This window comes from Leopardus geoffroyi, chromosome C1 (assembly GCF_018350155.1).
Source record: "Leopardus geoffroyi isolate Oge1 chromosome C1, O.geoffroyi_Oge1_pat1.0, whole genome shotgun sequence".
Lineage (NCBI taxonomy): Eukaryota > Metazoa > Chordata > Mammalia > Carnivora > Felidae > Leopardus > Leopardus geoffroyi.
In genome coordinates this window covers 193,510,242-193,538,185 of record NC_059328.1, presented here as the reverse complement: position 1 = coordinate 193,538,185, position 27,944 = coordinate 193,510,242, and the positions used below count along the sequence as shown (strand labels likewise).

General features: G+C 40.9%; 1 protein-coding gene and 1 long non-coding RNA gene across 4 annotated transcripts in view; one reads left to right on the top strand and one right to left on the bottom strand.

Annotated features, from left to right (window-relative positions):
• Nucleotides 1-20,361, bottom strand: part of CCNYL1 (cyclin Y like 1) — a 36,526-nt gene extending 16,165 nt beyond the window's left edge. The window contains exons 1-4 of one of the 3 annotated variants that reach the window (XM_045480973.1): nucleotides 19,762-20,358; nucleotides 8,267-8,341; nucleotides 6,560-6,594; nucleotides 954-1,054 (exon numbers count right to left, since the gene is read on the bottom strand). In XM_045480973.1, the coding sequence (XP_045336929.1) occupies nucleotides 954-1,054; nucleotides 6,560-6,594; nucleotides 8,267-8,341; nucleotides 19,762-19,987 (437 nt within the window). In that variant the 5' untranslated portion in view covers nucleotides 19,988-20,358. Of the gene's footprint in view, nucleotides 1-953; nucleotides 1,055-6,559; nucleotides 6,595-8,266; nucleotides 8,342-19,761 lie in introns of all 3 variants that reach the window. The other 2 variants (XM_045480972.1, XM_045480975.1) reach the window with 2 other exon arrangements.
• Nucleotides 20,362-21,403: 1,042 nt separating this feature from the next.
• Nucleotides 21,404-24,569, top strand: LOC123596903. Its single transcript, XR_006711879.1, has 2 exons — nucleotides 21,404-22,505; nucleotides 24,312-24,569. It is a non-coding gene; the product is annotated as an uncharacterized LOC123596903 (long non-coding RNA).
• Nucleotides 24,570-27,944: the final 3,375 nt, after the last annotated feature.

Genomic DNA, 27,944 nt, shown 5'->3' with positions numbered 1-27,944 from the left:
TCCTTGGCCAATCTCAAAGAAGTCAAGAAGCACTGCATCCTGTTCTATTTTTCCCTCTTAAATAAGCTTGAAAGGTTCATCTTTAGGGTGTTCCGAAAGTGCAACTCCAACCGTGGATTATGAAGTGCTCTCAGAAATTAAGGAATACTTGTCATCATCACAACGCTGTTCATGTTTGCTGAACTATAAACCTGACCAGCTATGTTTCCAAAACCATCTCTGTTCTCTGCTGTACTTTTTTTATATATGGACTGATACAGTGGGGCCTGGAGATATATTTCTGTATCCATACACACACATAAAATTAAAATTAAGTATATCTATTAAGTTAAAATTTCCAGTTGAGCAAATCTCATCCATAAAGCTTGAAGAATTTGTTCCTTAAGATAGGCTCGATATTTATTTTCCCCCTCTCTGAGAGACAGGAAGGAGAAGTTAATTTTCACACAGAAAAAGGGCAGGGTAAAAAAACGCACGATAGGGAAAATCTGACAAAAATTCAATTACATTTAAATGTAGATACACTCTGGTGCCAGTAGGGGACAAACTGTTCCTTCTTTCAAGAGTAGCTTCCAAAGTAATACACGTTGTTTTAGACTTATGACTGATAAAGAAATACTTTTTCCTAGAAATACCCAATAAAAAGCACCTCTCCCTCTCCTCATCATGTTCAACAATGTCTTCACAACAGAAATGCACCAAGTAAGAGGTGCACTCTCTCTGGGATTTCTTATTTGCTAACTGGCTTTCCCTTCCACCAGGTACTCTAAGATTAAAATGGAAATTGAATACTCAGATTTAGGTCCTTGAAAGCAATATAAAAGTGATACCAGTTTCTTAACCTGATCACTGAAAAGGACAATCAAGTGACTGAAATGACCAAGCATGGCTAGGATGCTGTTTTAGCATAAGGGGGTCTGTCACTCAGCCCTTGGCAACCTAGTTGTACTCACCATTTTATTGTGGTTCTAAGATTAGGCTGGCTGACTGTGCTGTCATCTAGAAATATTGTTGAGCATGAGCTATACTTTTTAGTAAGCTGCCCTGGAGATACCTGAAGGGGAAGGGAAATAGAAGAAAATGTCACAGTAAGTTAAACCTATAAAAGTGTGTTTTTTCCTCGGTTAAAATGTCAAACGATAAAGCATTACGTTTTTTCTTATACTTCATGAACTGCTTGAGTGTGCTATCATGTGCAGTGCTATGGGAAACCCAGTGGATACTCTAAATTCCCACATGAGGTTTAAGGAATGGGTTATGAACTACTGCCCTTGATAAATTACCTATTATCAAACCTGATAAGCACCTATTATAAATTCCCTTTATAACAAGGTAAAAAGTTTAGAATAAGACTTCAGTGTTTTTTTTTCTTAAGCAATGAAAAGCAGCTGAGACTTCCATTTCTACTATTCATTTACGACAATAAAATGTAATGCCTTGTAGAATACTGATGCAAAAACATTTTATCGCAGTAAATGAAAGCCAACAACAAATGTGTCAGTTCAGGAGACAGTGTGATGAAACAAACGTCCTGGAGTCAGAGGCTGTTTGTACCAGGGCTGCTCTATCACTAATAAGCGAAGGGGCCACAGGTCCCTCTGGGCCTCAGTTTCCTTATTTGGAGGGTAAGAGTATTGCTTTAAGATTCCCTCACATCCAAAAACAGATAAAACAGCTTAACGACAACTTAACTTTGACTTCATGTTTGAATAAGATTGCCATCGCATTACTCAGGTGAGAACCTCAGAATACGTTCCATTCATTTAAAATTTTTATTAATTCTATTCTATTCTATACGTGCCTGCCTCACTCATGCTGCTCTCTTTGCCTACAATGTCTTTTTCTTCCTCCATGTCTCAGCAAGCTTGATCTCATCTACCTCCAAGGAAGGATACCTTTGCCAGTAGCCACACCACAAAATTTCTCTTTCTGTACACTCACACAGCTCATCTGCCACTTGTTACATGCTATCAATTGCTTACAGTGTGTCCCCCTCCTTAGAAAGTAAGCTTCTCCAGGAAAAGGAGGACTCTTACTCCTCCCACCTCCAGCTGCTGAGCACAGAATCTGGGGCAAATCAGGAGTTCCATAAGTGTCTGACAAATTATTTAAAAATCAATTACAGTTGGAAGGTAAATCTTACTACAGATACAAATTTATCTGCGGAATTTATCTGCAGTGGTGTCAGGAGAGGTGACAGTGAGCTTCCGGAGACCCTCTATGCAATAATAAATGATCTTTAAAACACTTTAGAAGTATCCATTTATCTGTGAAGAGCCGGGGTATACAGCAGCAGTCAAATACTGAAACAGCCTAAACTCTGGTAGGACAAATCTCTTCCTTAAAGTAAGGCCAATAACTGAGAAGTCAAAATGGCAGCATTCAATACCACAAAATACCAACAATTTTAGTGCTTAGTTTGTTGGGTTTTATTTTTGTTTCTGTTTTTTTACTAATTCAGATGAGCCTTCCTTCCTCCTATTAATATAAAATAGGGTTTGCCATCCTGTCATACTCTCCCACTAGCATCCTCCTCAAATACAAGACAGATGGGGCAGAGAAAAAATCTAGTTGATACTTTTTAAACTATAGAGCATTTAAAAACTGCCAGCAGCCAATAATCAGAAATATCCACATGGCCTATAAAAACACCACTTCACTTATTAATAAAAAATTCCAGACATTATATTTTTGAAAAGTATCACTAACTTCTCCTTTAAGCCAGAAATGTTCAACTGTATCTAAAACTCTGTTATGTTCCTTAAGCTATTCAGCTAATATGTAATTTACTTTAAGAATCTCAAGAAATACAGCATGAAAATGAAAATTAATTCATTTAAATACTTTCATTCTAGGGGCGCCTGGGTGGCTCAGTCCCCTAAGTGACTTCGGCTCAGGTCATGACCTCGCAAGTTTGTGGGTTCAAGCCCCGCTGCAGGCTCTGTGCTGACAGCTCAGAGCCTAGAGCCTGGAGCCTGCTTTGGATTCTGTGTCTCCCTCTCTCTCTGTCCCTCCCCCACTCATGCTCTGTCTCTGTCTCTAAAAAATAAATAAATGTTAAAAAAAAATTCTAAATGGGAAGAAAGTTATGTTTTTAGGCCACTACTACTGGGTATATATAATATAGTGTATATTACATCATAAGAAAAGTCAATTCTGACCAAAAACCTACACTGGGGAGCTATAAAAAGAATAGGAAGAAAATGCACCAAAGTGTAGACTAGTTGGTAAAGCTTTGGGTTGGTTATATTTACTCCCACTTTCCTCCATTAAAAATTTTTTTTCTGGGACACCTGGGTGGCTCAGTCAGTTAAGCGTCTGACTTCGGCTCAGGTCATGATCTCATGGTATATGGGTTGGAGCTCCACATCGGGCTCTGTGCTGACAGCTCAGAGCCTGGAGCCTGGTTTGGATTTTGTGTCTGCCTCTCTCTCTGCTCCTACCCTGCTGTGCTCTGTCTCTCAAAAATACATGTTTAAAAATTTTTTTTTTCTATTATAAATGTATATTGGTTTGTTTCTAAAAATATTAGTGTGAAACATTAAGAAATTTTAATTACATGTGGCCTTATAGCCATATTGGGCAGGGGAGGGAGTTAGTGAATCAGGAACTTACTGTCTACTGACTAGATCTAACCAAAGAAACACTGAATACTTCCCCATCAGTCCAGGCCTACTTTTCAGTATTCAGTAATATCCAATATTCAACTAGAGAGTGGCAGAATTAAGTCTCTGAGCAAAGCCTGGATATATTAGCTGTAATTATTTATTAGCTTAAAATTAGCTGAAATTTTAAGACAATTGTCTTCTATGGTTAAAGGCTTAACTGTTGGTGGCTTACAGCCTCAATAAACTATACTGACAAACACAGGGTTATAAAATGCAAATACTAAAAAACAAACAAACAAAAAAACAAAACCAAAGAGCAAAAAACAGTACTGGCAGTGTAGTGTTCATAGATATTATTTCAGTGGTCACTAGAAGAGACAAAGGCAGGATTTATCTTCATTGAGCACTAACAGAATAGGTGGGCTTTTACAATCTTTACAACAAAAGGAGAGGTTATTTCATAGACTTAAGGTTCAATGGCAAAGACTAGAAAATAATCACACCTAGAAGTCTAGGAAGTCACAACCCAAAACTTACCATCAAAGGTCAAGTACCTGTTGAAATCCTGCCCCCACCCACTGACTTTTCCATTGTGCCTACTGCTGAAGTTCACTTTTGTGTCTCCCCTTTTTCACAGGGCAAGTTTTGTCTTTCTTGCAATATAACTTAAAAATTCCCAGCACTTTACGCATTAATAAAAACTACGCTTTATCTATGTTGTGCATTAATGGGGCAATATGACAAGGTGCATGGTTTGAATTGTTAACCAAAGCCTTAGTAGAAAAGTATAATACGCAAATTACAGGGATAACCAAAAATACTGTCTGATTTAATATGATTAATTGTATTAAATTAAAACAGATTCTAAGTTTGAGTTAAACATGGTAAACGATCACGTATCTATTTCCGCTCCCCCTCCTTTCAGAGGTTACACACAACACAGGATAAACAGCAGGTGATTTTTAACGTGTGAAAGATGACCTGACTAGACAAAGGAATGGCAGGTGACATGGAAGAACACAGAAAACACAACCAGGATGCTACAGGAACAGGAACAAGAAAGCCAGTTGTCTTAAGAAGCCATGGCAGGCTCAGAATTCAGAGGCTCAGCCCCAAATCTCCACAGTGAGGCCCATCAGTTAACAAGGACTTCCAATGAGATCTGAGATAGGCAGGGACTACTACACATTTAAGAGAAGCCTCCAACAAGAGACTGAAACAGGAAAAAGAAACTGATAGGAATGATAAAATTAAGAAGCAAATGAAACTTAAAAAACTCTTAAAGGCCCTCAGAAAGACAAGAAATTGCATTGGTGAAAGAATTAAAACGCGATAAATAAGCATAATAAGAATAATAATGCTATAAATAAAAATCATTTAAAGGTCATTTTTTGAGACCTTTATAAATTAAAAATAAGATAAAACTAAGTATTCAAGAGAACGGTCAGAGCATAAAGTCAAGAAAATCTCTAGGAAGTAGAACAAAAAGACAAAATGAAAACAGAAGGGGAAAAGATTAGAGATCCATGCAGCAATACTGGTCTAAGAGGCCCAACATCTGAATAACAGAAAATACCAAAACAGAATAAATAAATAAATAAATAAATTAATTAATTACTTTACTAGGAGGAGGGATGGTCTACAGACTTACTGGCCCCAATAAAATGAAAAGGTCCATACCAAACCATATTATGAAATTTCAGAATCCCAGGGACAGGGAAGGTACTCAAAGGTTCCAGAGAAAGAAGGGATGAGGAAACAATGACTAAAATCAATAATGCACAATGTCAATAGACTCATGAGCAACACTGTAAATGAGAAGACAAAAGAGAAATGTCTGTAGGACTGCCAAAATTAGTTTCAACCTAGAATTCTATACTTTCTCAAACAGGAGTTTGAGACAGGCTAGATCTCTAAAAACTTCTGCCCATTCCTAGAAAAATGGACTCCAGTAAAACAAGGGCATTTAACAAGACAAAGGGAAACAAAGATTCTAGGACACAGGGGGACCCAAAACATGACAGTAGTTATGTGAGATCCCAGATGACTTCAAGGAGATATCCTAGGAAAACAGACACAGAGCTGGCCTAGCAAAAACCAGTCTACTCTACTGGAGTAGAATGACAAAAGGCTGTCTCCAAGAAAAAAAATGGAACAGATGTGTTTTAGTAAACGAAAAATATTTTTGATAGACATGTGACAAATGTTACAGCATTTGGGGGGAAAAGAGCTGTTAGAAAATAGGCAAGTGAATATCGTCAGGAAATTAATTCCACACACACAAAAAATGGGGTATGTGAAAGTAGGAAGGCCCGCCAGGGAGCTACTTACAGCATTTGGCTGTGTGAGATCATGTTGGCTAGGAAAACGGGGACTGGATTACCCTGGAGAAGTGCTGAAGTGCTCAGGTTTCAGAAATGTTTAAGAAAAAGGATGAAGTGTATACAGGAGAAGGCAGAGAACTACATGGCTCAGCAGTGAGTATCTGCATAGTCATAAGAAAACATTGGTGCTGATTTAATAAGAACCATGATACAGGCTGAGGGAACAGAGGGAGGGAGGTAAAGCCAAGGTGAGTGAGGGAGCTAAGCTTTCACCTGGCATGACAGCAAGTGGATAGAGAGTGCTACAAACTAACTTGGTATATTTTTGTTACTTTGGTTAAAAAATAAGATTAAAAAATTAAAGCGAACAAATTGAAGGTAGAACTTTATATCACAATCATGTTTTTAAAATTTAAGTCAAATGTCAGGACCCTTAAAAAATGAGGATTACTAAGCCAAAGACTTTCCTGAATACATTTCATAATGAGGAAAATAGAAGAGATTTAGAAAACCTACAAAAAGAGGTCCACACTAACAATACTGGATCCATTACATTTTTTAGGAATAATGGCAGACACATTTTTAATTCAAACTATTAATTTTTTAACTTTTCAACTGTTTACTTACATGGTTTAAATGGTTGCTCTTCCTCTTTTCTCGCACTAAGAATAAAAAAGATTAACTGATCAATTCTGATACAAATGCCATAGAAAAGTAAAAGTAGCTGCTAATTATCTGATGGATTACCAACATACAAAAGGAGATCAAATTCCATTTTTAAAATATAATTTCCAACAAAATTCATAATTTAAATCACCTAGCAAGATGAATCCTATAGTAAAATCTAAAGACTTAGTTTTACTTTTTGACTCGACAGATATTCCCTGTTAGGTACAAATGAAAGGCTCCCCACGTACAAAAGAAAAGGACAAAGCAAACCACACCAGGTAAAAATTTAGCTAATAAAAATGTTTATCTGTTCTATATCTGAACCACTACACAGTAGTATTTTCTAATTCTCTCTATATAACTTACTTTAGTTACCAGGATCTGCCAGCTCTAAGAACCAGTCTCTGGCCAGGCACCGATCTGTAGATGCATCAGTATCCTGGAAGCATCCTGAAGCACTTATTGGTAATCTACTAATACACCTTACTAAAAAATAAATGGGTCATTACACAACTGGAAAGTAATCTACCTTAAATTTATGTTTTAATGAGTATGTTAACCTAACTGGACATATCTATAGCACACAAAATCACTTTGCGCTAACAAAGGACAGCAGTAGAATAAAAGGGTCCAATGAGGGTCTCGGGCCACACTTTGTTTCCCACACTGTCTCCTTTAATGTGGCGTGACATCAGAGGTACGCACTCCTTATGACTGAGGCGAGAGAGACATGAGATAGCTTTTGACTGTCTCCACACTGTCTGTATCAGGTGGGCAATCCATGTTTCTGGATGAACCTGAGAAATACAGCAATGCTAACCAGAAGTGATCTGCTTGCGATAGGCTAAGTACACACACTATGAACATGCAGGTTAAAACACTCCATTATTTATTGTGCTGCATCACTTCAAATATTATGGAACCCTCACTTCTTTTATTTCTGTCATAATCAACTGAAAAACTTGGTCACATATGGCTTTTTAGTTCAAATAAATGAGGATTTAACATAACATTAAGGAAAATAAGCAGGAAAGCAGGAGTGCTAAAAAATCTCCAGTTCAGACTCTCATTCTAAATCAAGGGCACAGGCAATGTATACTAGTTTCACTTGTGGAAGTGAACCTTCTAGGAAACCCCAAAGGCTATGTTTGTTCCTACAAATCCTGCCACATCACTACGTTAGGATGAGGAAGTTTTGAATAGCTCAAAAGTTCTGAATGGCATAAATGTGGATGTGAGATAGGCTTGTTTGGTTGAGCACTGTGTAAAATGGGGCCAGAATCACAGATTTAATCCCCATAAATTGATGATTTTTTTAATTTGTTAAATGAAAACCTAACTGTGGCCTAAATCCTACCACTCATCTCTAAAATGTGTGCTCTTTGGAACAGGGGAAAAAGACAAAGTGGTATGAGTTAGACCACATCTAAATCATGTGGTCAACCGACTGTGTTGATAAAGAGGTGGCAAATGTGTGAACAGTCCACGTGTTCTGCTAACTAAATCAGTGACAACGAAAGTATATCATCACATTAAAATAAGTGAATACATGAAAAAGTGAAACACTTAAACCAACGTATGAGTTCTTCTAGGTTCCTTCTATAATACACAAAACAAAGACGGTTTTCAATCTTTTTTTCAGAAGAAAAAAAAATACTGTCTTACCATCCGTTTGAGATTTGCTCAGGAAAATTGTGCTTGCCCTTGGATGGTCAGAAGGGTTTGATTCCAAAGCTAAGTCTGTATAGGAAGAAAAGGTATGATGGTTTGAGTAGAAAAAGACATGATTTTAAAAATAGCTACACATCAATTTGAATCACTTAGCAGTCTTGGGAAGAGTTTTTAGTAATGACAAAAAGCCAATTTTAGTAACAGGAACAATATAAAAAATATACCAGGACACTGCAAAATTGTAGAATCTCTCCACACATGTGGAATAAAACCAGGCTATGTCTTAGACTTTTATTCTAACTTGCACCTAAATAACCTATGCAACTTTTAGATGAAATATGTGCCTTCCCCCTCCTACTTACTAAAAATCCCATTACCATCCTTTAAGCTGATATTAACAGCATATTCTAGAAACAGTCCCAAGAAGCAAGTTATGCTGTGGCTAATTACTGTCAGATACCAGCTCAATATATCAAATGTGCCAAAACCAAACAAGTTGCTTTTGGCAAGCTTGTGTTCCTTAGATAATCAAATGGCTAATTCTAACTCCATTCAACAAATGAACTCACTGAATTAGCTGTGGTTTATGTAGGGAGCTATACACAGGTAGAATTAAGAGGACTGTATGTATACAAGGTTCAATGTTCTCATCTTTAGGTACACTTCCATAATAGCAAGTGATTTTTAACTTTTGCCCTTGATTTCTAAAGCCAAACTCTTGCTTCTTCTGTCCATGCTGCATGATTCATTTGGGGCTTCAATAAGAGTACTTTCTGGAGCAGATCATGAGGCTACTTGTAAAAAATTTTTCCCATGCCTATGTAAAAGGTATGTCTGTCTATAGTCCATCCTGCACCAAGGTGGGAAAAAGTCTCTCTATTCATGCAAGAATACAAAAACAGGTCCTTGAATTTTCATAGAACAAGGTTTGCCACCATATGGGAAACAAAGTTGTCATATAAAAAAACAAAACAAAACAAAAAACCTCTGGTGTGTCTAAGATTCCAAATAAAATGATCCCTGCATTTCCTCAAGATGTTTAGTGACAGTCTGGTAAGCAAAGCAGTTTGAGCAAGAAATAGGAAATGCACAAATAGGTTTTGTCTGGTTCCATATAATCTTTGCTCTTTTTAAGCTCTGAAATGTATTTTTGGGTTACTTCATTGTGTTTGACAAGACAGCTTGATATTTCTACCAAATAAATGACTTTCATATTACAACAACCTTTGTAAGAACCACTCAAAATTCTCTTAAAAAGGAAAAAAAAAAACCCACAAAACTTTATGACACTCAGCAATGTCCATCTCAAAGCATTTAGTCAATCTTGTAAGAAACTGGACCAAGATCCTGACAGAGTATGGTTAAGAAACCACATAATAATTGTTCTGTTTTTAAAAGGGGTGTTGGCAGTCCAATCAAAAAAAAAATTTTTTTTTTTTTTGAGCATATGACTTTGTCTCAGATCATGATCCCGTGTTGGTGGGTTTGAGCTCCGCATCGGGCTCTGTGCTGACAGCTTGGAGCCTGGAGCTTGCTTTAGATTCTGTGTCTCCCTCTCTCTCTGCCCCTACCCTGCTCATGCTCTGTCTCCTTCCATCTCTCAAAAAATAAAATAAAACATTAATTTTTTTTTTCTTTAAACACTATCTGTGGCTATTAGAGAATCAAAATGTCCAATGATATATTAAAAACTAATCATTCTTACAGTGAATCCTGTCTAATTCAGCATTTCATAAAATTTATCTACCTAGAATCCTTTTTTCCTCCAAGTAATATAGTTAGAATCTTGCACAAACATCATTTGGGACTTCCTGGTTTAACAGGAATCTGAACCATCCATTTTAATGGTGCTGCCAGCACTAGAAATTTACATAGCTAAACATAGCTTTGTTCTTCATGGAAATTCCTTCACTGAATTTGAAGTTTGTTAAAACTGCTTTTGGAGAAACTATTCAACATTTTTATGTAAAAGACCCATAAAAATTAAACTTTTTTCACATATTTGAAAAATGAGACAGTGTCAGCTATTGGGAAAATAAATGAATTCAGCTGTGCTCAAAGCGACAAAGACTCTCACAGCTGCCTCTAACCTAAAGCTTCCAAAAGAGTTCATGACCAACTTCCTACCAAAAAGAAAGCAAATATACTGCATTTGAATCCAAAAAATAAACAGAAATGTTTGCAGAAGTAAACATACTATGTATCAGTGCCTATGGCACCACAGAAGTTTAATTAAATCTTTTCAATGGGGGGGCACCTGAGTGGCTCTGTCAATTAAGTATCCGACTTCGGCTCAGGTCATGATCTCACGGTTTGTGGGTTTGAGCCCCACATCAGGCTCCATGCGGACAGCTCAGAACCTGGAGCCTGCTTTGATTCTGCATCTCCCTCTCTCTCTACACTTCCTCTGCTCTTGCCCACTCTCTCTCTCTCTCTCTTAAAAATAAATAAACATTTTTAAAAATTAGGAAAAAAAATTAGGGGTGCCTGGGTGGCTCAGCTGGTTAAGCATCCAACACTTGGTTTTGGCTCAGGTCATGAGTTCAAGCCCCACATCGGGCTCCATGCTGACAGTGCAGAGTCTGCTTGGGGTTCTATCTCTCCCCCTCTCTCTGCCCTTCCCTCGTGCTCTCTCTCTCTCAAAAGTAAATAAACTCAAAAAAAATTTTTTTAAGTTAAAAAAAATTAAATCCAGGAAAAAGAAGTACCAGAATCAAAGGAGAAGAAGCAGGCTACACATGTACATACACCCCAAACCAAGATGTTCTACTACCGATCTAAGTACAAAAGTCAAGAGCTGGGATAAAAGAAATGGCAACATGCAGGAACAAAAGCAAAATTAGCCCAAGCGACAAGAAGGAAACTGGCACTGCCCCTACTCCACCTAGAGTTCTAGGGTGGCACGTGCCCTGGGACTTCCAAAGAACCACTGAGCAAGGCCAAGCTGTGGGCTCCCAGCTAGCTTGGAGCTGTCCCATGTTTCCTTTGCTATCACTGGGGGAGGGGGACCTTGCTAGGAGATATCAAGAGAAGAGAGCAGAACTGAGACAGGTTCTAAGAAGGCCATTTAATTCCTGGGTCAAGTGGTAACCCAGTTTACTCCATGAACTCTGGTTATAGGAGTCAAAATTGTTTTTAAAAAATTTTAAGATCAATTTTAATTTGTCACTGAAAGGGATCTGGTTAATCGGCAGTAATGATGATCACATTAAAGGTGCAAATAGATAAAAGTCACTTGCTCACTCCTTTAACAAATATCATGAACAAAAATTTACAAGAGTCAAAATAATACTTTGTTTAAAAATTACTCATAAACTCACAACCATTACTTTGTTACTTACACTCTTTAAAAAAAAAAAAAAAGAAAAACAACTGTAATCAGTGTACCATTTATGTCCTATTTTGTTATTGACAAGTGATCTTTACCCCATTCAGTATATTTATTGTTTAATGTATATACAATGGCCTACCAAGTATTATTCCTATACTTTACTTAGCCAATCCCTATTCTTAGGGTTTAGGTGCTTACAAACTTCTTATATTATGAGGGAAATCTTCATATACAAAGTTTTTAAAAAACAATTTTGTTTTTTATCTCCTTAGGAAAGATCTCCAAAATAGGATGACTAGGCCACAAGTTTAGATCATTGTCATGGCTCAATGTATTGCTGAGTTGCTTTCTAAAGAAAGGGCGGCGGGGGGGGGGGGGGGGGGGGGGAGGGATATTAGTGTATAATGGTATCAACTCTACCAGTTTCAGCTCCTACCCCGGCTTTGATTACTTGAAAGAAAAGATTCCTACTGATAAAAATGAGGAAGTCCACAGTCTCTAATTTGCATTTCTCTGATTACACAGTTTGACTATTTTCCCCACAGTTAACAGTGCTATTGCCACTTTGGTGAGTTGCTATGATTTGTATATACTGTATGTATTACACCTACTAAGACCCTGATATTGTCAGTCTGCATGAGGTTTTCGGAAAATAGTAACCTCCTGTCTTTAGCCTGGGACAGTTGTCTATATAACCTGCACTTTTTGCTAATGACAAAAACCACATTGCTACTTTATAGAATGGATATTTAAGCCACTAGACTGTAAACTCAGATACACACACACATTTCCGTGCTGTCCATTACTGTCTTCTCAAGCACCTAAGATAACTATGCGAAATCATACTATCACAAAGGTCATACTGCCAACTATTAAGCAAAGCATTACCACCTCCCACCAACATGCACTCACATATTCATGCAAGCACACGCAGTGAGAGAGATGGCACGAAATTACTATACATCTTGTATGCGAATCTAGCCCAAAATTATTTCTTTGGACGCCTCTAAGAATTTTTTAAGTAATCTCTACACCCAATGTGGGGCTTGAACCCATGACCCCGAGGATCAAGACTCACATGCTCTTCAGACTGAGCCAGCCAGGCGCCCCACGAATGTTTTTAACTTAAGAGAAATATTCCTGAGTTCATGATTAGAGGTTATGATTAAAATTGTATTTTAATACCCATCACTTTTTTTATAAATCAATTTAAATTGCAACTTAATTTGACAGCATGACAGGTTGAAGCAAGAAAAGTAGAACTTCAGAAAAAAATTAAACTTGGGTCTTAATATAAATACAGAGGAAATCTGTAAAACCATTGACATCCAATACTGCTTTTCCCCTAAGATTCTATCAGTTATACAATGCACAGATGTTAAAAATGTGAAAACACAGGCAACTTAGAATAAAGGAAATGCATTATTAGAGGCTAAATGTGGCAAAATTAGGCAACTAGAAACTGTCAGTAAATGATTTTTCCTTGTCAAAATATTAGAGGGAGAAGGCAGTGACCAGGAAACGACCTGACAGAGCAGCATATTTCACAAAGCGATTGATTTCAATATATTGATTTCAATATATCCCAATTAAAATAGAAGATGTCAGCAGTTTCTGGGCTAACCGCTGGGTACCTGTTCACTTAAGGCTTCCTGCATTTACTGAACTACACTATCATCCTTATACTGTACGTGCATTCATTTTATGGCCCATTAACAAAAACATTTCAAGTCTTACAATTGCCATGTACACTGATGATTTTATCTGAGTCCACACTTTTCCACCCCAGTCAGGTCATTTCTACCGTATGGCCTTGAGCTGGCCTGCGTCACCAGAGGGCACACAGCGTGTTCCCGCATCCCCCAATCTACTCCTTGCTTGAGCTCTCCTTCCACTTCCTAGCCTCTGACAATCCTTCTAACTCTGGCTTTCAAACTACTGTACCTGACTCTACCTTGCTTCTCAGTCTTGCCTTGTTTTAATCCTCAACCCATGGTTTGGTGACTCTAACTGAGATGTGACATTTCATACAGTGAAGTACACCTTTCTTCCTTTATATATTTCTAAAGAGTATTTTTTCTCAGTTTCCTGAACTTTTAAGAACATTTCTGGGTTGAAAGTTACCTCTATTTCATTTTACATTGTGCAATGTTAATATTTTAATTCTAAAGCTTAATTATTTTAATACACACATGCACAAAAGAGGAAAAAAAGTAGTATACAGAGGCACCTAGCTGGCTCGGTATAGAGCATGTGACACTTGATCTCGGGGTTGTAGGTTTGAGACCTATGCTGGGTGTGGAGATTACTTAAAAATAAACTCTTAAAAAAAAAAAAATAGTATCCCACCGTAGCCCGCATGATGAGTCATTCAATAAATTCTATTCCTATAGACCATGTATCTTTAATTTACATTCCTGATCTACTGTCTCATTGTTAAAACTGGGACAACTCAATTTATACCTCTCAAAGCCGGTCTTCTCATGTGTAAAACATATCATTCCTATACTATGTAACTCAACTTTGTGAGGAGCAAAAGAAAGGTAAGAGCAATCTATATATCATCTAAAGCACAATAAATGACAAAGCTTTCACAAATGAACTCAAAAGCAAAAAGTGAATATTTAGCTTTCACTGGAAAGTGTATGAAATGTCCACTCATTACTCATACCCAAATATCATCTTAAGCAAATATGTGCTTTGGCTACCACTAAAGGGAAAGGAATAATACTCACACAATCAGTAAGAATTTCTCTCATTGATTCTGGTTTCTTTAAGCAAATATGCATTTCTCTTGCTTCTGTCATGCAGATTACTGTTATGTCCTCTCCTTGTTTTTTTCATGTAACATATCCTGGAGATCACTTCATAGCAGTGAAGACAGACCTTGATCTTTTTTTTACAGCTCCATAGCTATCTACTATGTAGATGCAACACTTGATTTTACTAGCCCCTTACTGGAGATACGAGGTACTAACGATATTTTGCTTTTGAAAATAATGCAACAAAACCTTTGTGAATATGTGGTTTCATATCTGTGGGGTATATCTTTAGAATAAATTCCTTAGAGTAGGATTTCTGGATTTAATGTACCTGCAGTGTTGTGAGATTGTGCCAATTTCTCTTTCACAGGGTCAAACCACTTTACATTTTCACCAGCAATACATGATTATTTCTTCACAGCCTCACCAAAGAATATAGCATCAATGGATTTTCTCCCAACAGGAGAGAAACTACAGTATAGTTTTATTTCACATTTCTTCTATGCGTAAAAATATGTTTAAAGGTTATCTGCATTTCTTTTTCTGTGACTTGCCCATCCATACGTTTGTTGCCTTTTAAATTCACTTAATTTAAGTCAGCCTATATTTTAGACCCTTATCTTCTGTTCAATTCACTGTTGGCTCTCACCTAAACTACTGCATCAGCCTTCTACCTGCTCTCCCTGACTCCAACCCGTGCCTGCATTACACATTCTCACACAGTAGCTAGTCTCTTTTTCTTTCTTCTTTTTTTTTTTTTTTTTTTTTTTTTTTTTTTAAGAATTAACATCATTCCCCCACATATAATCCTCCATTGGTTTCCCATTACAACTAAACGAAGATCCGTGTTTTTTAGTCAAGGCCCAATAGGCATACAAGGTCTTAACCCACGGCATTTCTCACAGCATCCCTCTCACTCTGGAGCCAGTCCATGTCTTTCTGTCCTTTGCTTGCACCAAGCATATTCCCAACTGAGGACCTCTGCAAGGAAGCCTCCTGTCCTACACCCTCCCACAGCTCCCCCTCACTTTTAACGCTGTGTACTTGTCACTTGAGAACAGCCGTCTTTAACCACTTCAAGTAAAACTGCCCTCCCATCCTTGGCTTTCTTTCACTTTCTTTCAGCACCTCACTACCTGGCATTCTTTATTATTCATGTGCTCTCTGCCCCTAGGTCCTTCCAGAATGTAAGGAGTTAGGGTAGGGGCTTTGTCATGTATACCACCGGCTGCCCAGCATCTGGAACAGTGCCCAATAAACATCTGTTTCAGTGTACCCCAAACCAGTTAAGTTTCTTCCTATTTTCCCATCTCTACTAAGATTTCTTCTAATGCTTCTTTTGATTAGTCATCTTAGACTGGCATTACTTTCAGATCTCTTAGCATAGTAGTTATTCAGAATTAAAGACACAAGACAGGCTACCAAGAACCACAAAAATCTAAAAGAGGAATTCTAACATCCAGTGAAAAACCAATGGTAACTGTAATTCAGTATAAGGACATTTAGTGTTAAACTACTTTACCTACAAAAGGACTCATCCTGCAGACTTAATTAAGTCATAAGACTTAATTTCCATATACCATCTGAATTCTAAAGGGAGGTACAATGCACCAGTTTTTATCTGTGCCCCCTGAATAAAGCATAATAATGGGATTGTATACGGTTTTACTATAAAAGATGCCCAACCATAATGGGTAGGTAAATGAATGGTGCTCCCACCATTCAACAGTACACTACACAGTTATGAAAAGGCATGTAGTCGAGCTACGTGCAGCTGCACGGAAATACATCCTAGAGTGCTCTCTAGGCATCAAGCACAGTGCTAGGAGCTTTAGGTCGTTGCTTTCCTTTAAAACAAAATGCTATACAGCAGTACATGAAGAGTTAGCTCATTTTTGTTAAATAAACAAAATGATATGTTTATATACATGCAGCACATTTAGGAAGAGTAAATGCCAAAATATTAATAAAAGTTCTGGATATTCTAAGTGAACGACTTTTTTATATTTTGTAAATCTTTTATATCAAATGCTTATTGTCATTTAAAAAAGCCAAAAAAAAAACCAAAAAAAGGAGGGTTTAAAATAGCTACTGGAAAGAGGAAAGATCCGTTGCTCAGAGGTTTTTCCACATCATATTGCCAATTCCTTCCCTACTCACTCCTCGGGGGAAGGGGGAAGAAGGGGTCACTTCAGAGAGCACTCTGGCCAGCAAATCAGTGAGGCCTGTAAGGTCAGAACATAAAAGACTGTATGAAAAGTTGGTAAGTAACAATAAAATTGGATAATAGGACTTCAGTATCTTATTTTGTGTCATTGATACACCAGTTAGAGTAGATACAGGGTTAGGTAAAGGCAAGGTAGTGGAGATATTCTTTAATCTTTTTTCAATGTTTGTTTATTTTGAAAGAGAGACAGACAGTGAGCAGTGGAGGAGCAGAAAGAGAGAGAATCCCAAGCAGGCTCTGCACTACCAGCACAGAGCCCAAAGCAGGGCTCGAACTCACAAACCACGAGAGCATGACCTGAGCAGAAACCAAGAGTGGGATGCTTAGCCGACTGAGCCACCCAGGTGCACCTAGAAAAATTCTTTTTGAGTCTATCTGAAATCTATGCTAGGTTCTTAGAATATCTCTTTGAAAAGGTTTGAAGAAATCACATTTTTCTGAAATGTTTGAGAAAAACAAGGCACAGCATTATCTATGGATGACTTCTAAGAAATGAAGTAAATAAATTCTTCATCATAGAAAAGCCAAAATGCTTTATATCTAAGTAGGTATTTCTTAGTTTCCAGGGAAACTGATATAAAATTTTCTGAAATAAAGACATTAAAAGCAAACTTTCAATGTGCCTGCACTTTAGAGTTAGTGTTCTGACCTTGTTTCTATGGAAATCTAATAGGCAAATGCTGAAATTGGGAGTTCTCTTATCACTTTATTGAATTTCAAAGAAAATTTTAAGACAAATTGAAATGAAATTTTAACTATCACGTTAAACATAAAGGGTAAATTCTATACTTACAAACTTTTTTCTTTAACTTTTTTGGTTTAATACTCCTTACAGTCCTATGCTTAAGGTACCTTACCTCATCAGCTTTTCTTTTTTTTTTAAGCTTATTTGAGAGGGAGGGGGCACAAGCAGGGGAGGAACGGAGAGAGAGGGAGAGAGAGAGAATCCCAAGCAGGTTCTACACTGTCAGCACAGAGCCCTATGTGAGGCTCGAACTCACAAACCATGAGATCATGACCTGAGCTAAAACCAAGAGTCAGATGCTTAACCGACTAAGCCTCCCAGTCATCCTTCTCATCTGCTTTTCCTAATGTTCCTCTGTCCAGCGTATTCCTGGCTTCAATTTGAGGTCACCAGAACAAACTCTTTAAAATGCATCAACCCGTTTCCCTGACAGGTTAATCTAGGCTCATGGCTTCCACTTTTATCTAGTCTTACCTATTGTAATGAATGTACAGACAGGAGAGAGGTAAAAGTTGCTTTGAGTTGTGAACAATCAACCTTGAATGGAAACAATCATGATGACTACATTGGGAGAGGTCTACCTTATGTATAAATAAGGTGAGAGCTGACTATGAGAGCTGTACAAGAGCTGAACCCAGCAATCTGTCACCTCCATGTCAGTCTCTTCTGTTTAGTAGTTGTGTTACACAGTCACTGCCCATCTCTGGGTCTCTCTTTCCTCATTAGCAACATGGGGAGAATACCTGCAGGCTTATTTGTAGTCGGAAGGGCCAAATGAGATTGACATGAAAATGTGCTGTAAATCTTAAAAGAATTATGTAAAGGTCCCATTTGGTCTCTCATCCAACACTACCCATCTACTAACTAGTTTGTAAAATCACTCAGAAGCTTACCTTTCAACACCAAGCAGAATAGAAGTTTTCACAAGTATTCACATGCTTTGTGTTTAAACATCCAATTAATTCATTTAATTTGTTCATTCTTCTACAATATTTGAATGTTCTGAAAAAGCAGTACTTCCCCATTACAAAGCCATGTCCCTCATATGGGTGAATCCACAGGCTTAATTATTATAATTCTTAAGAGCCCCGCTGAAGTTTAAGTAGAAAAAGAGCTGTAAGACATTTCCTCTATAAGCTGTGGCATTTAAATGAAACGAATGGGCTAATGGGGCTTTAACATCTTTATGATACAATGTTTTCTACTTCAAAGAACATAAGACTCATTAAAGAGCCACATGGTTATTAAAGAGCCACGCTGTTACTCAGAATTATTTTTACCTAGTCCTCCCTTTCCAAAATTCCAGAGGCAAAAATCAAACACTTCCTCTTTGCCCTCCCCCCTCCCCCAACCGTTTAGTCTGAAGAACTTTTACCCCAACATTCTTAAAGTTGAACAGGATTCTATTGGCAGGAGGGGGGAGGAAGGAGAGGGAGCCATGGAGACAAACATTCTGTACAAGATCTGACACTTTCACTGCCAAACGTTTATGTTACAAATTAAGGTCTAAATTTATGTTTTTTTCTCTTTGGAAACTTTCTACCAATAACCTCATGAACCACTGCCCCGCTCATTTTTAGAACTGGCAGCATGTAAGTTAAGTCTGTTAAATCACTGAGATAGGGCAGAAGACACTTCTGTGCCAAAGTGGGAATTTTAAACTCCCTGGGTTCTCCGTTCAGTAAAAGAAAAACAAGAAACAAAAAACTATATTCTCGCAGCCCTGGCAGTAACATTTCACACTGTTCACAATGAGTTCAAGTCTCTTCTGCCAACCTTTTCCTTCCGTCTTCAAACTATAGTTAGAATTAGGCAGTTTCCATCGAGGCTACTGGAAACAGCCTACTTAAGAACACCGCATAGACTTCCGCAGGCCAATCTCTATTTTGAATTTCCTACAATTCGTCTGAATCGTCCCGCGTGTCTACCTTAATGGTAGGAGGAAGGGTACCATCAGGCCCTTACTGGGTCCCTTTACTTAAGTAAGGATAGGCAGATGAGGTGGATACTCCCAAGTTGGGGTATTTACATTTCCACCGAGAAAGGGGAGCGCGTATACCAAAAGAGTCTTTATAAAGTCTCCGGAGACGTCCAGGAGACCCCCAAACAGGAAAGGGCTGCGGACTGGACGGTCTCAGGCCGCGCTGGGAAACGGGAATACGGGAAAGAACTAGGCGTTCGGGCAGGGAAGAGGGAGAGAAACTGGCCGGACACGACGGGGAAAGAAGAAAGGATGGGGACGTCAGGCAGAGCCAGCCTTCATCCCCGGCGCCCAGCCCTGAGAAAGCCCGCTCCGGGCAGGAAGGAGCCCGAGGCGGCGGCTCGGTCCCGGGGGACCCCGGGGGCGGCGCAGGCCAGCGGTCCGCCAGAGAGCGGACAGCACCGGCCCCCGAGAGGGACAAGAGGGCCCCGCCTCCTCCTCACCTTCGGGCATCTCCCGGTCGCTGATGTGCTGCAGGTGGTGGCCCTCGCCGGCTCCGAAATCCAACTCGGCGGGCTCCACGGCAGCAGGCGCCGGGGCTACTGCCACCGCGTCCCCGGCCGCCGCCTCGTAGATCTCAGACTCGTAGTTTGCCTCCACCGGCCCCGTGCGCCGGCCCACCTTGGGGCTGGCATTGGGGGACACGCAACAGGTCAGCGTGTTCCCCATGGGGCGCCTCCACTCCTTGCCTGCGCTCGCCCCCGACTCCGCGGCGCTCAGCAGCTGCCCCCTCCCCCAACAATGGCGCGGTCGGCACCGGCAGCCCCGGGCTACGCCGGGGCTGTGCCGCGCATGCAGGCGCGGCCTCGCCCGCTGCCCGCCGGTACGCCCCGCCGCCGGGCCCCGGGCAGGGCTCCGGCCCCGGCCGCACCCCCGCCGCCGCGCCGCCGCCGCCGCCGCCGCCTCCCCCGAGCCAACTAGTCTGTGAGGGCGGCGACCAGCCCGGCTTATTTAAAAGGGGTGGGGACCCGACAAGCGCTGAGAGGCGCAGCCACTGCCGGCAGAGAGCGCGGTCGGAGCTCCTCCTCCTTCCGCCACCACCTCCCGACTGCCGTCCGCTGGCCTGGCTGGCGCCTGCCAACCGGAACACATTCTGCGGTCACCTGGTTACGAGGGACCAATCACACCCAGAGTTCCCTCCACGCGCCCGCCTCGGAGCGGAGGCACGTGACTCGCAGTGCCCCGCCCCCGCCCCGCCCCGCGGCTGCTCCGCCCCCCGCGCGGCGCGCCGCAGACCCCGGTTTCCATTCATCTCGCGCAGCCCGGAGCTTTCCGGTCCCGTGGGAAGCGCACCGGGCATTAGTTACTCTAAGCCGTCCCGGGTCGGTGGGCGTTATAGAAAGTCTCGTTAGTAAAGACCCGATTCCGTTAGCAACTCGATTTCACCGGGTGTGACAGCTGACTCATTTGATCGGCCACCGAACTTAGTTCCCCCCGAATTGTTGAACCGTTTTTGTAACTAAACGCTCCTCCTCTCTTGCCTTCCAAACGTTAGTTTTCGCCTGCAACTTGACCACAGCAACCCCCGGAGCCCTGGTCCTCCTCTCAGTAGAGCGCTGTGGCTTTGTGTCTTGAATGAGACCCGAGGACACGTCACCCTTCACTTCTTTCTCACTAAAATAAGGAACGAACTCGTCCCTCCCGGCCCGGAAACGCTGGGTTTCACCGACTCGCTTTTCTCCCCTCTGCTTCCCCCTTTGATGGCAGGAGTTTCCAGATTTCCCTTCTTTGGCCAACAACCCATAAAGCACGATTTTCTCATACAAAATTGAGACCCACAGAGTGAGGTGGCACGGTCCTGACCTGATGGAGATGATGATAATGATAGTTAACATTTGGGTAGTGCTTAGCTAATAGCGCGCCCAACCCCATTCCAAGTTAGGTAGGTACCCGTTTAACCCTCGACAACAATCCTTTCACAGATTTTAGGGAAGAAAGTGAGACGAATTAACATTCCCAAGGCCAAGTGATTGCTCAGGTGTGGGGCCAGGATCTGAGCCCAGATATTGTGGATCCCCACAGGCACCTTATTGTGATTACCAGAAAATAAAGGTAGAAGTAAAACTTGAGAGGAAGTGACACTGTATATCAGGATATTTATTTAAGGGAGGACAATTTTTTTTTTAGTGTAGATTTGTAAATGTTTTCCCTTCACTCAACATTCTCTCCCATGTGCCCGTCACTGCATGTGGGAAACCTTCGGGCCCTCAGTGAGCTCTCAGGGATGACAAAACAAAGGCTCAGAGAGTCCAATTGTCTGAGGTCACGCTGCTGGAAAGTGCTTGTACCTGGGGTTCAAACCTAGATCTAACTGACCCCAAAGTACATGTTGGGGGAAAGAGGATGGATTTTTACCCTGGAAACACAAGACGATTGAGTAATAGGAAGCTGGCGTGTCACTATCAGATGGTTTGTCATGAGGTCACTCCCAACAGTAAGGACTGAAAGATGCAAGACCAATTCAGAGACTTTATGTTCAACTAGGAGAGAAGGCAGTGGCAGTGACTGAAGTGGGGGGAAAGGACTTGAGATCTTCGGGGAGGTAGAATTGAAATACTTGATGACTGGGTATGGAGGGAGAAGTGAAGAGGGGAGGCAGAAATGGCTGCTAGGATTCTGGCTTTGAGGACCGGATAGAGAGCGGTGACTTTTTCCCAGAGAGAGAACACAGAAAGAGGAATAGGTTTGAGGAGGAAGATAATCTTTACCCTATGAAGTGGAACATCCAAATGGAGCTCTCCGGGGGAAAGTTGGGTCTATAGCTCTTTTGACTATGTCTGTTTTGTGATATCCCAAGTTACATTTTCAAAAATTACACACATATTAAACCCCCCAAAAAGTAATTGGGGAGATTTCCTAAAGTTGACATGCTGAGAATATAACATTTCCTGGTGGTTACTTTCATAGAACAGCCTGGAATCTATGGTTTTAATAAATGGTGCATTTTATGTAAAATAAAACTGTTAAATGAAAAACTATTTACAATTGTATTGTCATTAGAACATATAGAAAGTAATGAAGCCATGGGTACAGAAGTGATTGTCTTGAGAAGATGTGTATAATTTTAAAGATTTTTTAAAAAGGCAGACTAGGTGAATAGATTTAAGTGGCATTTAAGTGAAACCTGCAAAGGTGAGCAGTGAAGTCCAAGGACCTGAGCACTAATCAGAAAAGACTGATTGATCGGGTGAGTTCCATGAGGTGTGTGGGGGGCAGGGGGGTCACATCTGCCTCTCATATCTGCAATGGCTGCATCTAGAACAGTGCCTGGTCAGTAGGCAGCAATAAGCAATTCCCTGAAGAGTCAAGTGTGGGAAAACTACAAATGCCATGGGTTATGGCAACTGGGTGATTGGGGATGTGTTGTGAGCCCGGTGGCCGGCAGTGGGCAAAGAAATGAATAGGAGTTGAGAAAGTGAAGACCCCAACTGAGAGCTTCTTTTCCTAAACATTTTGGCTGAGAATAGACATGCAGTAGCAGTTAGAGGGAGATGTATGGTTAAGGGGTACATTAAGAAAAAACCATCCTCAATGATGGAGAAAAGGGAAGCAAAGAATAGTAATGTGATTTGAATTAAGCAAGAGTTTGACTCTGTGATATAACCTGAGACCTTGCATATGGCTGCTGATGGCTGAATTATCTCTTGGGATATATCTTGTGATTAGTGTTTTACATGGGTTCGGAATAAGCCCATTCATTCATTTTATTCATTCAATACCTAAGCTGTTACCACATGCCACATACTTTTTAGGTACAGAAGATGTTGTTTTGACCAAGATAAACAAGGTTCCTGTTCTCATGAAACGTATCTTCCAATAAAAGAGTCAACAAGCAGTGTTGTCCATCACACCTCAAAATCATGGCCCAGGAATAACTACTGAATCTTTATTCCAAACAGTAGGGTGGAGGAAGGGAATGGAGATTTTTAAGAAGATGCATATAGCATAGAACTTACATATCACTGACTTCAAGCTTAGCCATATGTCCACACACAGCTCTACGAAAGGATCAGAAAATGTAGTCATATAGCTGAGGAACTAATGCGTAGGGAATAACTGGGCATTGGATGCTAACTCTACCCTACAATCTTAAGGTAAGATTAGAGAAGTCTCAGCTTAAAGCAAGGAAGATCATAATACAATTTCATATCCCTTTGCAAGCATATATGGAAACTTATGCAAAGAGTTCTATAGTGACCTTAAGCTAAAAGGACAAAAAAAGTGGAGAGAGGCTTAAACTATAGAATAAACTACCTCAGATACAAGAAAGATTTTATGGTGGTCAGGTGATTAGGATTGCATATTATATGTGTATTGTGACTAATTGGATTCCATCTTGAGTATTGTGACTAGTTGGTCATATAGAATACGATTTTGTGTGTAAGTAATAGGTAGGGTTTCTTTGGGCAGAGTCTCCCCTTATCACCATATTCTCAACGGCATATGTGAACAAAAATGTTAAGAATTATTATTAGACCTGATTTGATGTGGAACGACGGGACTTTTCTCACTTCTGAGTTTGGAAAATTATAATCGGTATCTTTAAGCAAGTAGGGCATTTGATAGTGCTGGCATTCATATTTAAGTAATCTATCCAGTGCCTCTTCCATCTGACTCTTTCTACACCTTCTGAACAGTTCTTCTACCTTCTCTCTTCTCATAGCCTGCAGGTGTCTTTCTGTCCAGTGAGTCAGTCGAGATAAGAATGTTAATTTGAATTGATGCTCTGAAAAAAATTAAAAATGTGTTAGTTTGGCATTCCATTAAGGGCAGTTCATGTTCATTGGACACGTAGTTCTGGCCCCACATGTCCACTGTGATTACAACTCCGAACATTAGGGCGCTAAGACAAGTTCTAGGAAGGGCCTGCAGTTTTAAGAGACTGGGAGTTTCTTTTTGCCCTTCCTGGAGCCTTTTCTCCTCTCTGCCGTTCTCTGGTTTATTTGCTTCCAGTTGCATTTGTCTAAGTGCTATAGGAAATCTAAAATCTTAGCCCACAGCCGGTGCTTCCTCAGATCACCTTCCGGTAGGGCTGGAAGAGCCTTTCTCTCCGGCCGAGTGCTCCGTTCAGGATCCTGGTTTTCTACAGCAGATGCGGCTCTACCCCTAGCTCCAAAGGCTGTAACCAACCGCCTGTGATCTGCGCTCCACTAGTTTCAGGAGGGAACTGCCCTCCACACTTGCCCCGGAGACAAACTCACTGCCAAATCCACTTTGGAACAAGGCAGAGTATGAATAAATACGTTACATGCTTTCAGTTGCTTTTTACCCAATCCTGCCAATACTCCTTCCCTCGGCATCTCCATGCTTTGCTATTTCCACTTGTTTCACTTGAGTGGTATCTTGGTGCTTTTAAGATGTGTCAATTTTACTCTTAAAATGGAATCCTCGGCCAAATTGGTTTACTGAAGTTAGAACCTTTTTCTTGCAATGATTTCACGTGTTCCCTCGGTTTCTTCTGGTAGCCTTTTTGACAGCAGCCTCCTAAAATCAAGCTGATATTAGAAACACTGTAGGAAGAGGAGTCTCATTAAACCTGACAGCAGGGAAAAGTTTAAAGAAGTCTTTATAACCAAGTTTGTTCCCTGGAAACAAAACTCACAGATTTTAGGGCATGATCTTTTCCTCATGATGAGTCCATTGCCTGTTGTGGAGACAAATCAATTTTTATCCCCACAGTGTGAGATCCACCCTGTACTACCTCTAGAATGTTTTTCAAATTGTAACATTTATTTATTTTTGAGAGAGAGAGAGAGCTCGAGTGGAGGAGGGTGCAGACAGAGAGGGAGACACAGAATCCGAAGCAGGCTCCAGGCTCCAAGCTGTTGGTACAGAGCCTGACGCGGGGCTCAAACCCACAAGCTGCGAGATCATGACCTGAGCTGAAGTCGGACGCTTAACCGACTGATCCACCCAGGCGCCCCTAGAATTCTTCTATCAGAAGGGATTAGGATAGCAAACTGGATTGATGTAGGGGCCAGGAAATTTGTCTTAAGAGACACGTTTGGGGGTACCTGGGTGCCTCAACTGGTGAAGCATCTGACTCTAGATTTCAGCTCAGTTTATGAGCTCACAGTTTGTGAATTCGAGCCCCATTGCCAGCCCCGAGCCGCACTGATGGTGCAGAGCCTGCTTGGGATTCTCTCTCTCTCTCTCTCTCTCTCTCTCTTGCTCGCTCAAAATAAATAAATAAGTTTTTTCACAAGAGAGAGACACATTTGAATAGCACTTAAAAAATGAACAATTTAAATTGCATTTTGGGGGGACTAGGGCCTTGGCCCCTCTGCTGAGCAGCCTTGGTTTCTATAAGGATGATTCTTTGAGTAATGCCACACACCCCATGAGCTGTTTCTGCTCAGTTCTATTTACTATACAGATAACATAGAATGCTCCTCTGGGGGAAAAAAATACTCTAGTTATATAGTCAGTGCTTTGTCCAGAAGAGGCAAAACAAAACAAAACAAAAAAGCCCCCTGAAAACAGCTGAAGCCAGTGCCCAAACCCGATCTGCCCTGTTCTTTGTAGCCACAGTGTTAGAGCTGGCCCATCTGGACCATTTGATAAACCTCTACTCATTCTTTGAGGCTTCTACCAAGCGGAGCTTGGCTGCCAAGCTTCTTTGACTTCCTTAAGGCTGTATAATTCTGCATCTGCACTGCAATTAGTACCTTCTGCAAATCTCTACCGTGACACAGCCTTGTATCATATGATGATTGTTATGTATGTATGATAATTGCATGTATGTATGCATGTATGATACTGTTTTCTTATTTGAACCCTCCCCCTCCTCCCCATTAAACCAGGCACTCTCTGAAGACAGAGCTATTTTATTTAGGTGTTTGTATCCCCGGCGCTAAGTATGAAGCCTGGCTTGCCACTGTCCCACACGCTTTTCTTGAATGAATGGGTGCGTGAATGAAAAAGTTGAGTCGAGAGCACCAAAAATCACAATTCAAGAACGACTGTAACGATTCCTTACTTTTCAGTCCTCTCTAGTTTTCTCCTCTGTGCCTCTGTGTCTAGTTTCTGTTCCCTGATAGCATATTTGAAAACGGCGGCTATTTTATAATCCTCTCAAGTGCGTGGGTGAGGAAGGCAGGCAGGTCACAGTGGGACCTGGGCATCCCTGCTCCAGGACCACTGCGGCCTTAGCTGGAGCGCGTCTAGCAACCGGGGCTGGGCAGGAAGGCTCATCTGGGGCCACAGGTCTGAAGCAGCGGTTCTGACCCGTCAGCCGGGCTCCCCCTGCTTCTGGGTGTCATGACTCACAAGCCTGCTTCTTCACTCACACATGGGGGGCCTGGCCTGCCAAGGCCGGAGCGTCTGGGACTGGTTGGATGTGCCTCCCAGCATGGCTCTCTCCTAGCAGTCAGACCTTTTCCCGGACACAGGTATAAATCCCAGCACGTTTCACTTCTCTGGTAAACACTATTTAATATAAAAATACGGGGGAGGAAGGGAGAGGTGTGGTGAGCAACATTCCTTCAATTAAAACAAAAAAAAAACCCTTCAAAGCCAGTTCCTTTACTGGAAGTTAGGAAGTTCATCCAGAACATCACCTTACAATGGATTACGTTAAATTTACGGGGCGCCTGGGTGGCTCAGTCGGTTAAGCATCTGACTCTTGATTTCGACTCAGGTCATGACCTCGCAGTTCGTGAGATGGAGCCCCGCAACGGGCTCTGTGCTGACAGTGTGGAGCCTGCTTGGAATTCTCTCTCTCTCACCCTACTCTGTCCCTCCCCAGCTTGCACTCGCTCAAAATACATAAGTAAATAAACTGAAGAAAAAAAAACCCCAGCAAGATTATGTTAAATTTTCTGTGAGCAAATCTTTCTGCACTGCCTGGCATCTAAGTAATCCCCTTCCTCCCTTGGTCTCTCGAGTGTTTTAGTACTGAGAAAGAATGGGGATTTCTGCAGGCGCCTTCAGAAACAAATGTGCCATTGGTTACATTCCTTTTGTGATGTTTCGAGTTGTATGTTTGACAATAGCGTTTACCTTAAATCAAATATAGGAGCAATAGGAGAAAATTCCTAAAATCTACATGCTAAAAACCTCATATCTTTCTAGCGATTACTTCGGTAGCGCAACTTAGTATCTACAGTTTCAGCAAATGAAGTGTCCAGTGTAAAATAAAGCCACTGCCTGAAAACAAGACTTTAAATGTTACTATCGTTGCAATGTTTAACTAGTAATTGCCCTGTGAACGCACACTGTGAAGGCTTGACGTGCATAAACTAGTACAGCCACAAAAATCTCAGGATGTGGTAATACGAAAGCCCCTCAGGGCAACTCTCCACACGGTACCATTGACCTGCCCATCCGATCCCATTACATAAGGATTTTCCCTTCTCTTGGGAAGTAGATGGAGGAAGCATGCTGTTTGCTGTTGCCTATTTTTGAAACAAGGTATGCCAAGGTCTCTGTGCCCTTCCCCAGAAGAATGGGGGGGGGGGGTGCAACGTTTGCAAAGTCTGCTTAGCACTATCTTGGGTAGAAATCATGCTTTGCTGGCATTTTATGTTTCTATAAAAGAACAGGGAGACACTCGCCCCTCAGAGTCCTCAGTGAAGTAAGAAAGCCGTGATTAGTTAGCAATTGTGATTAGGTGTCTTCAGAGGAG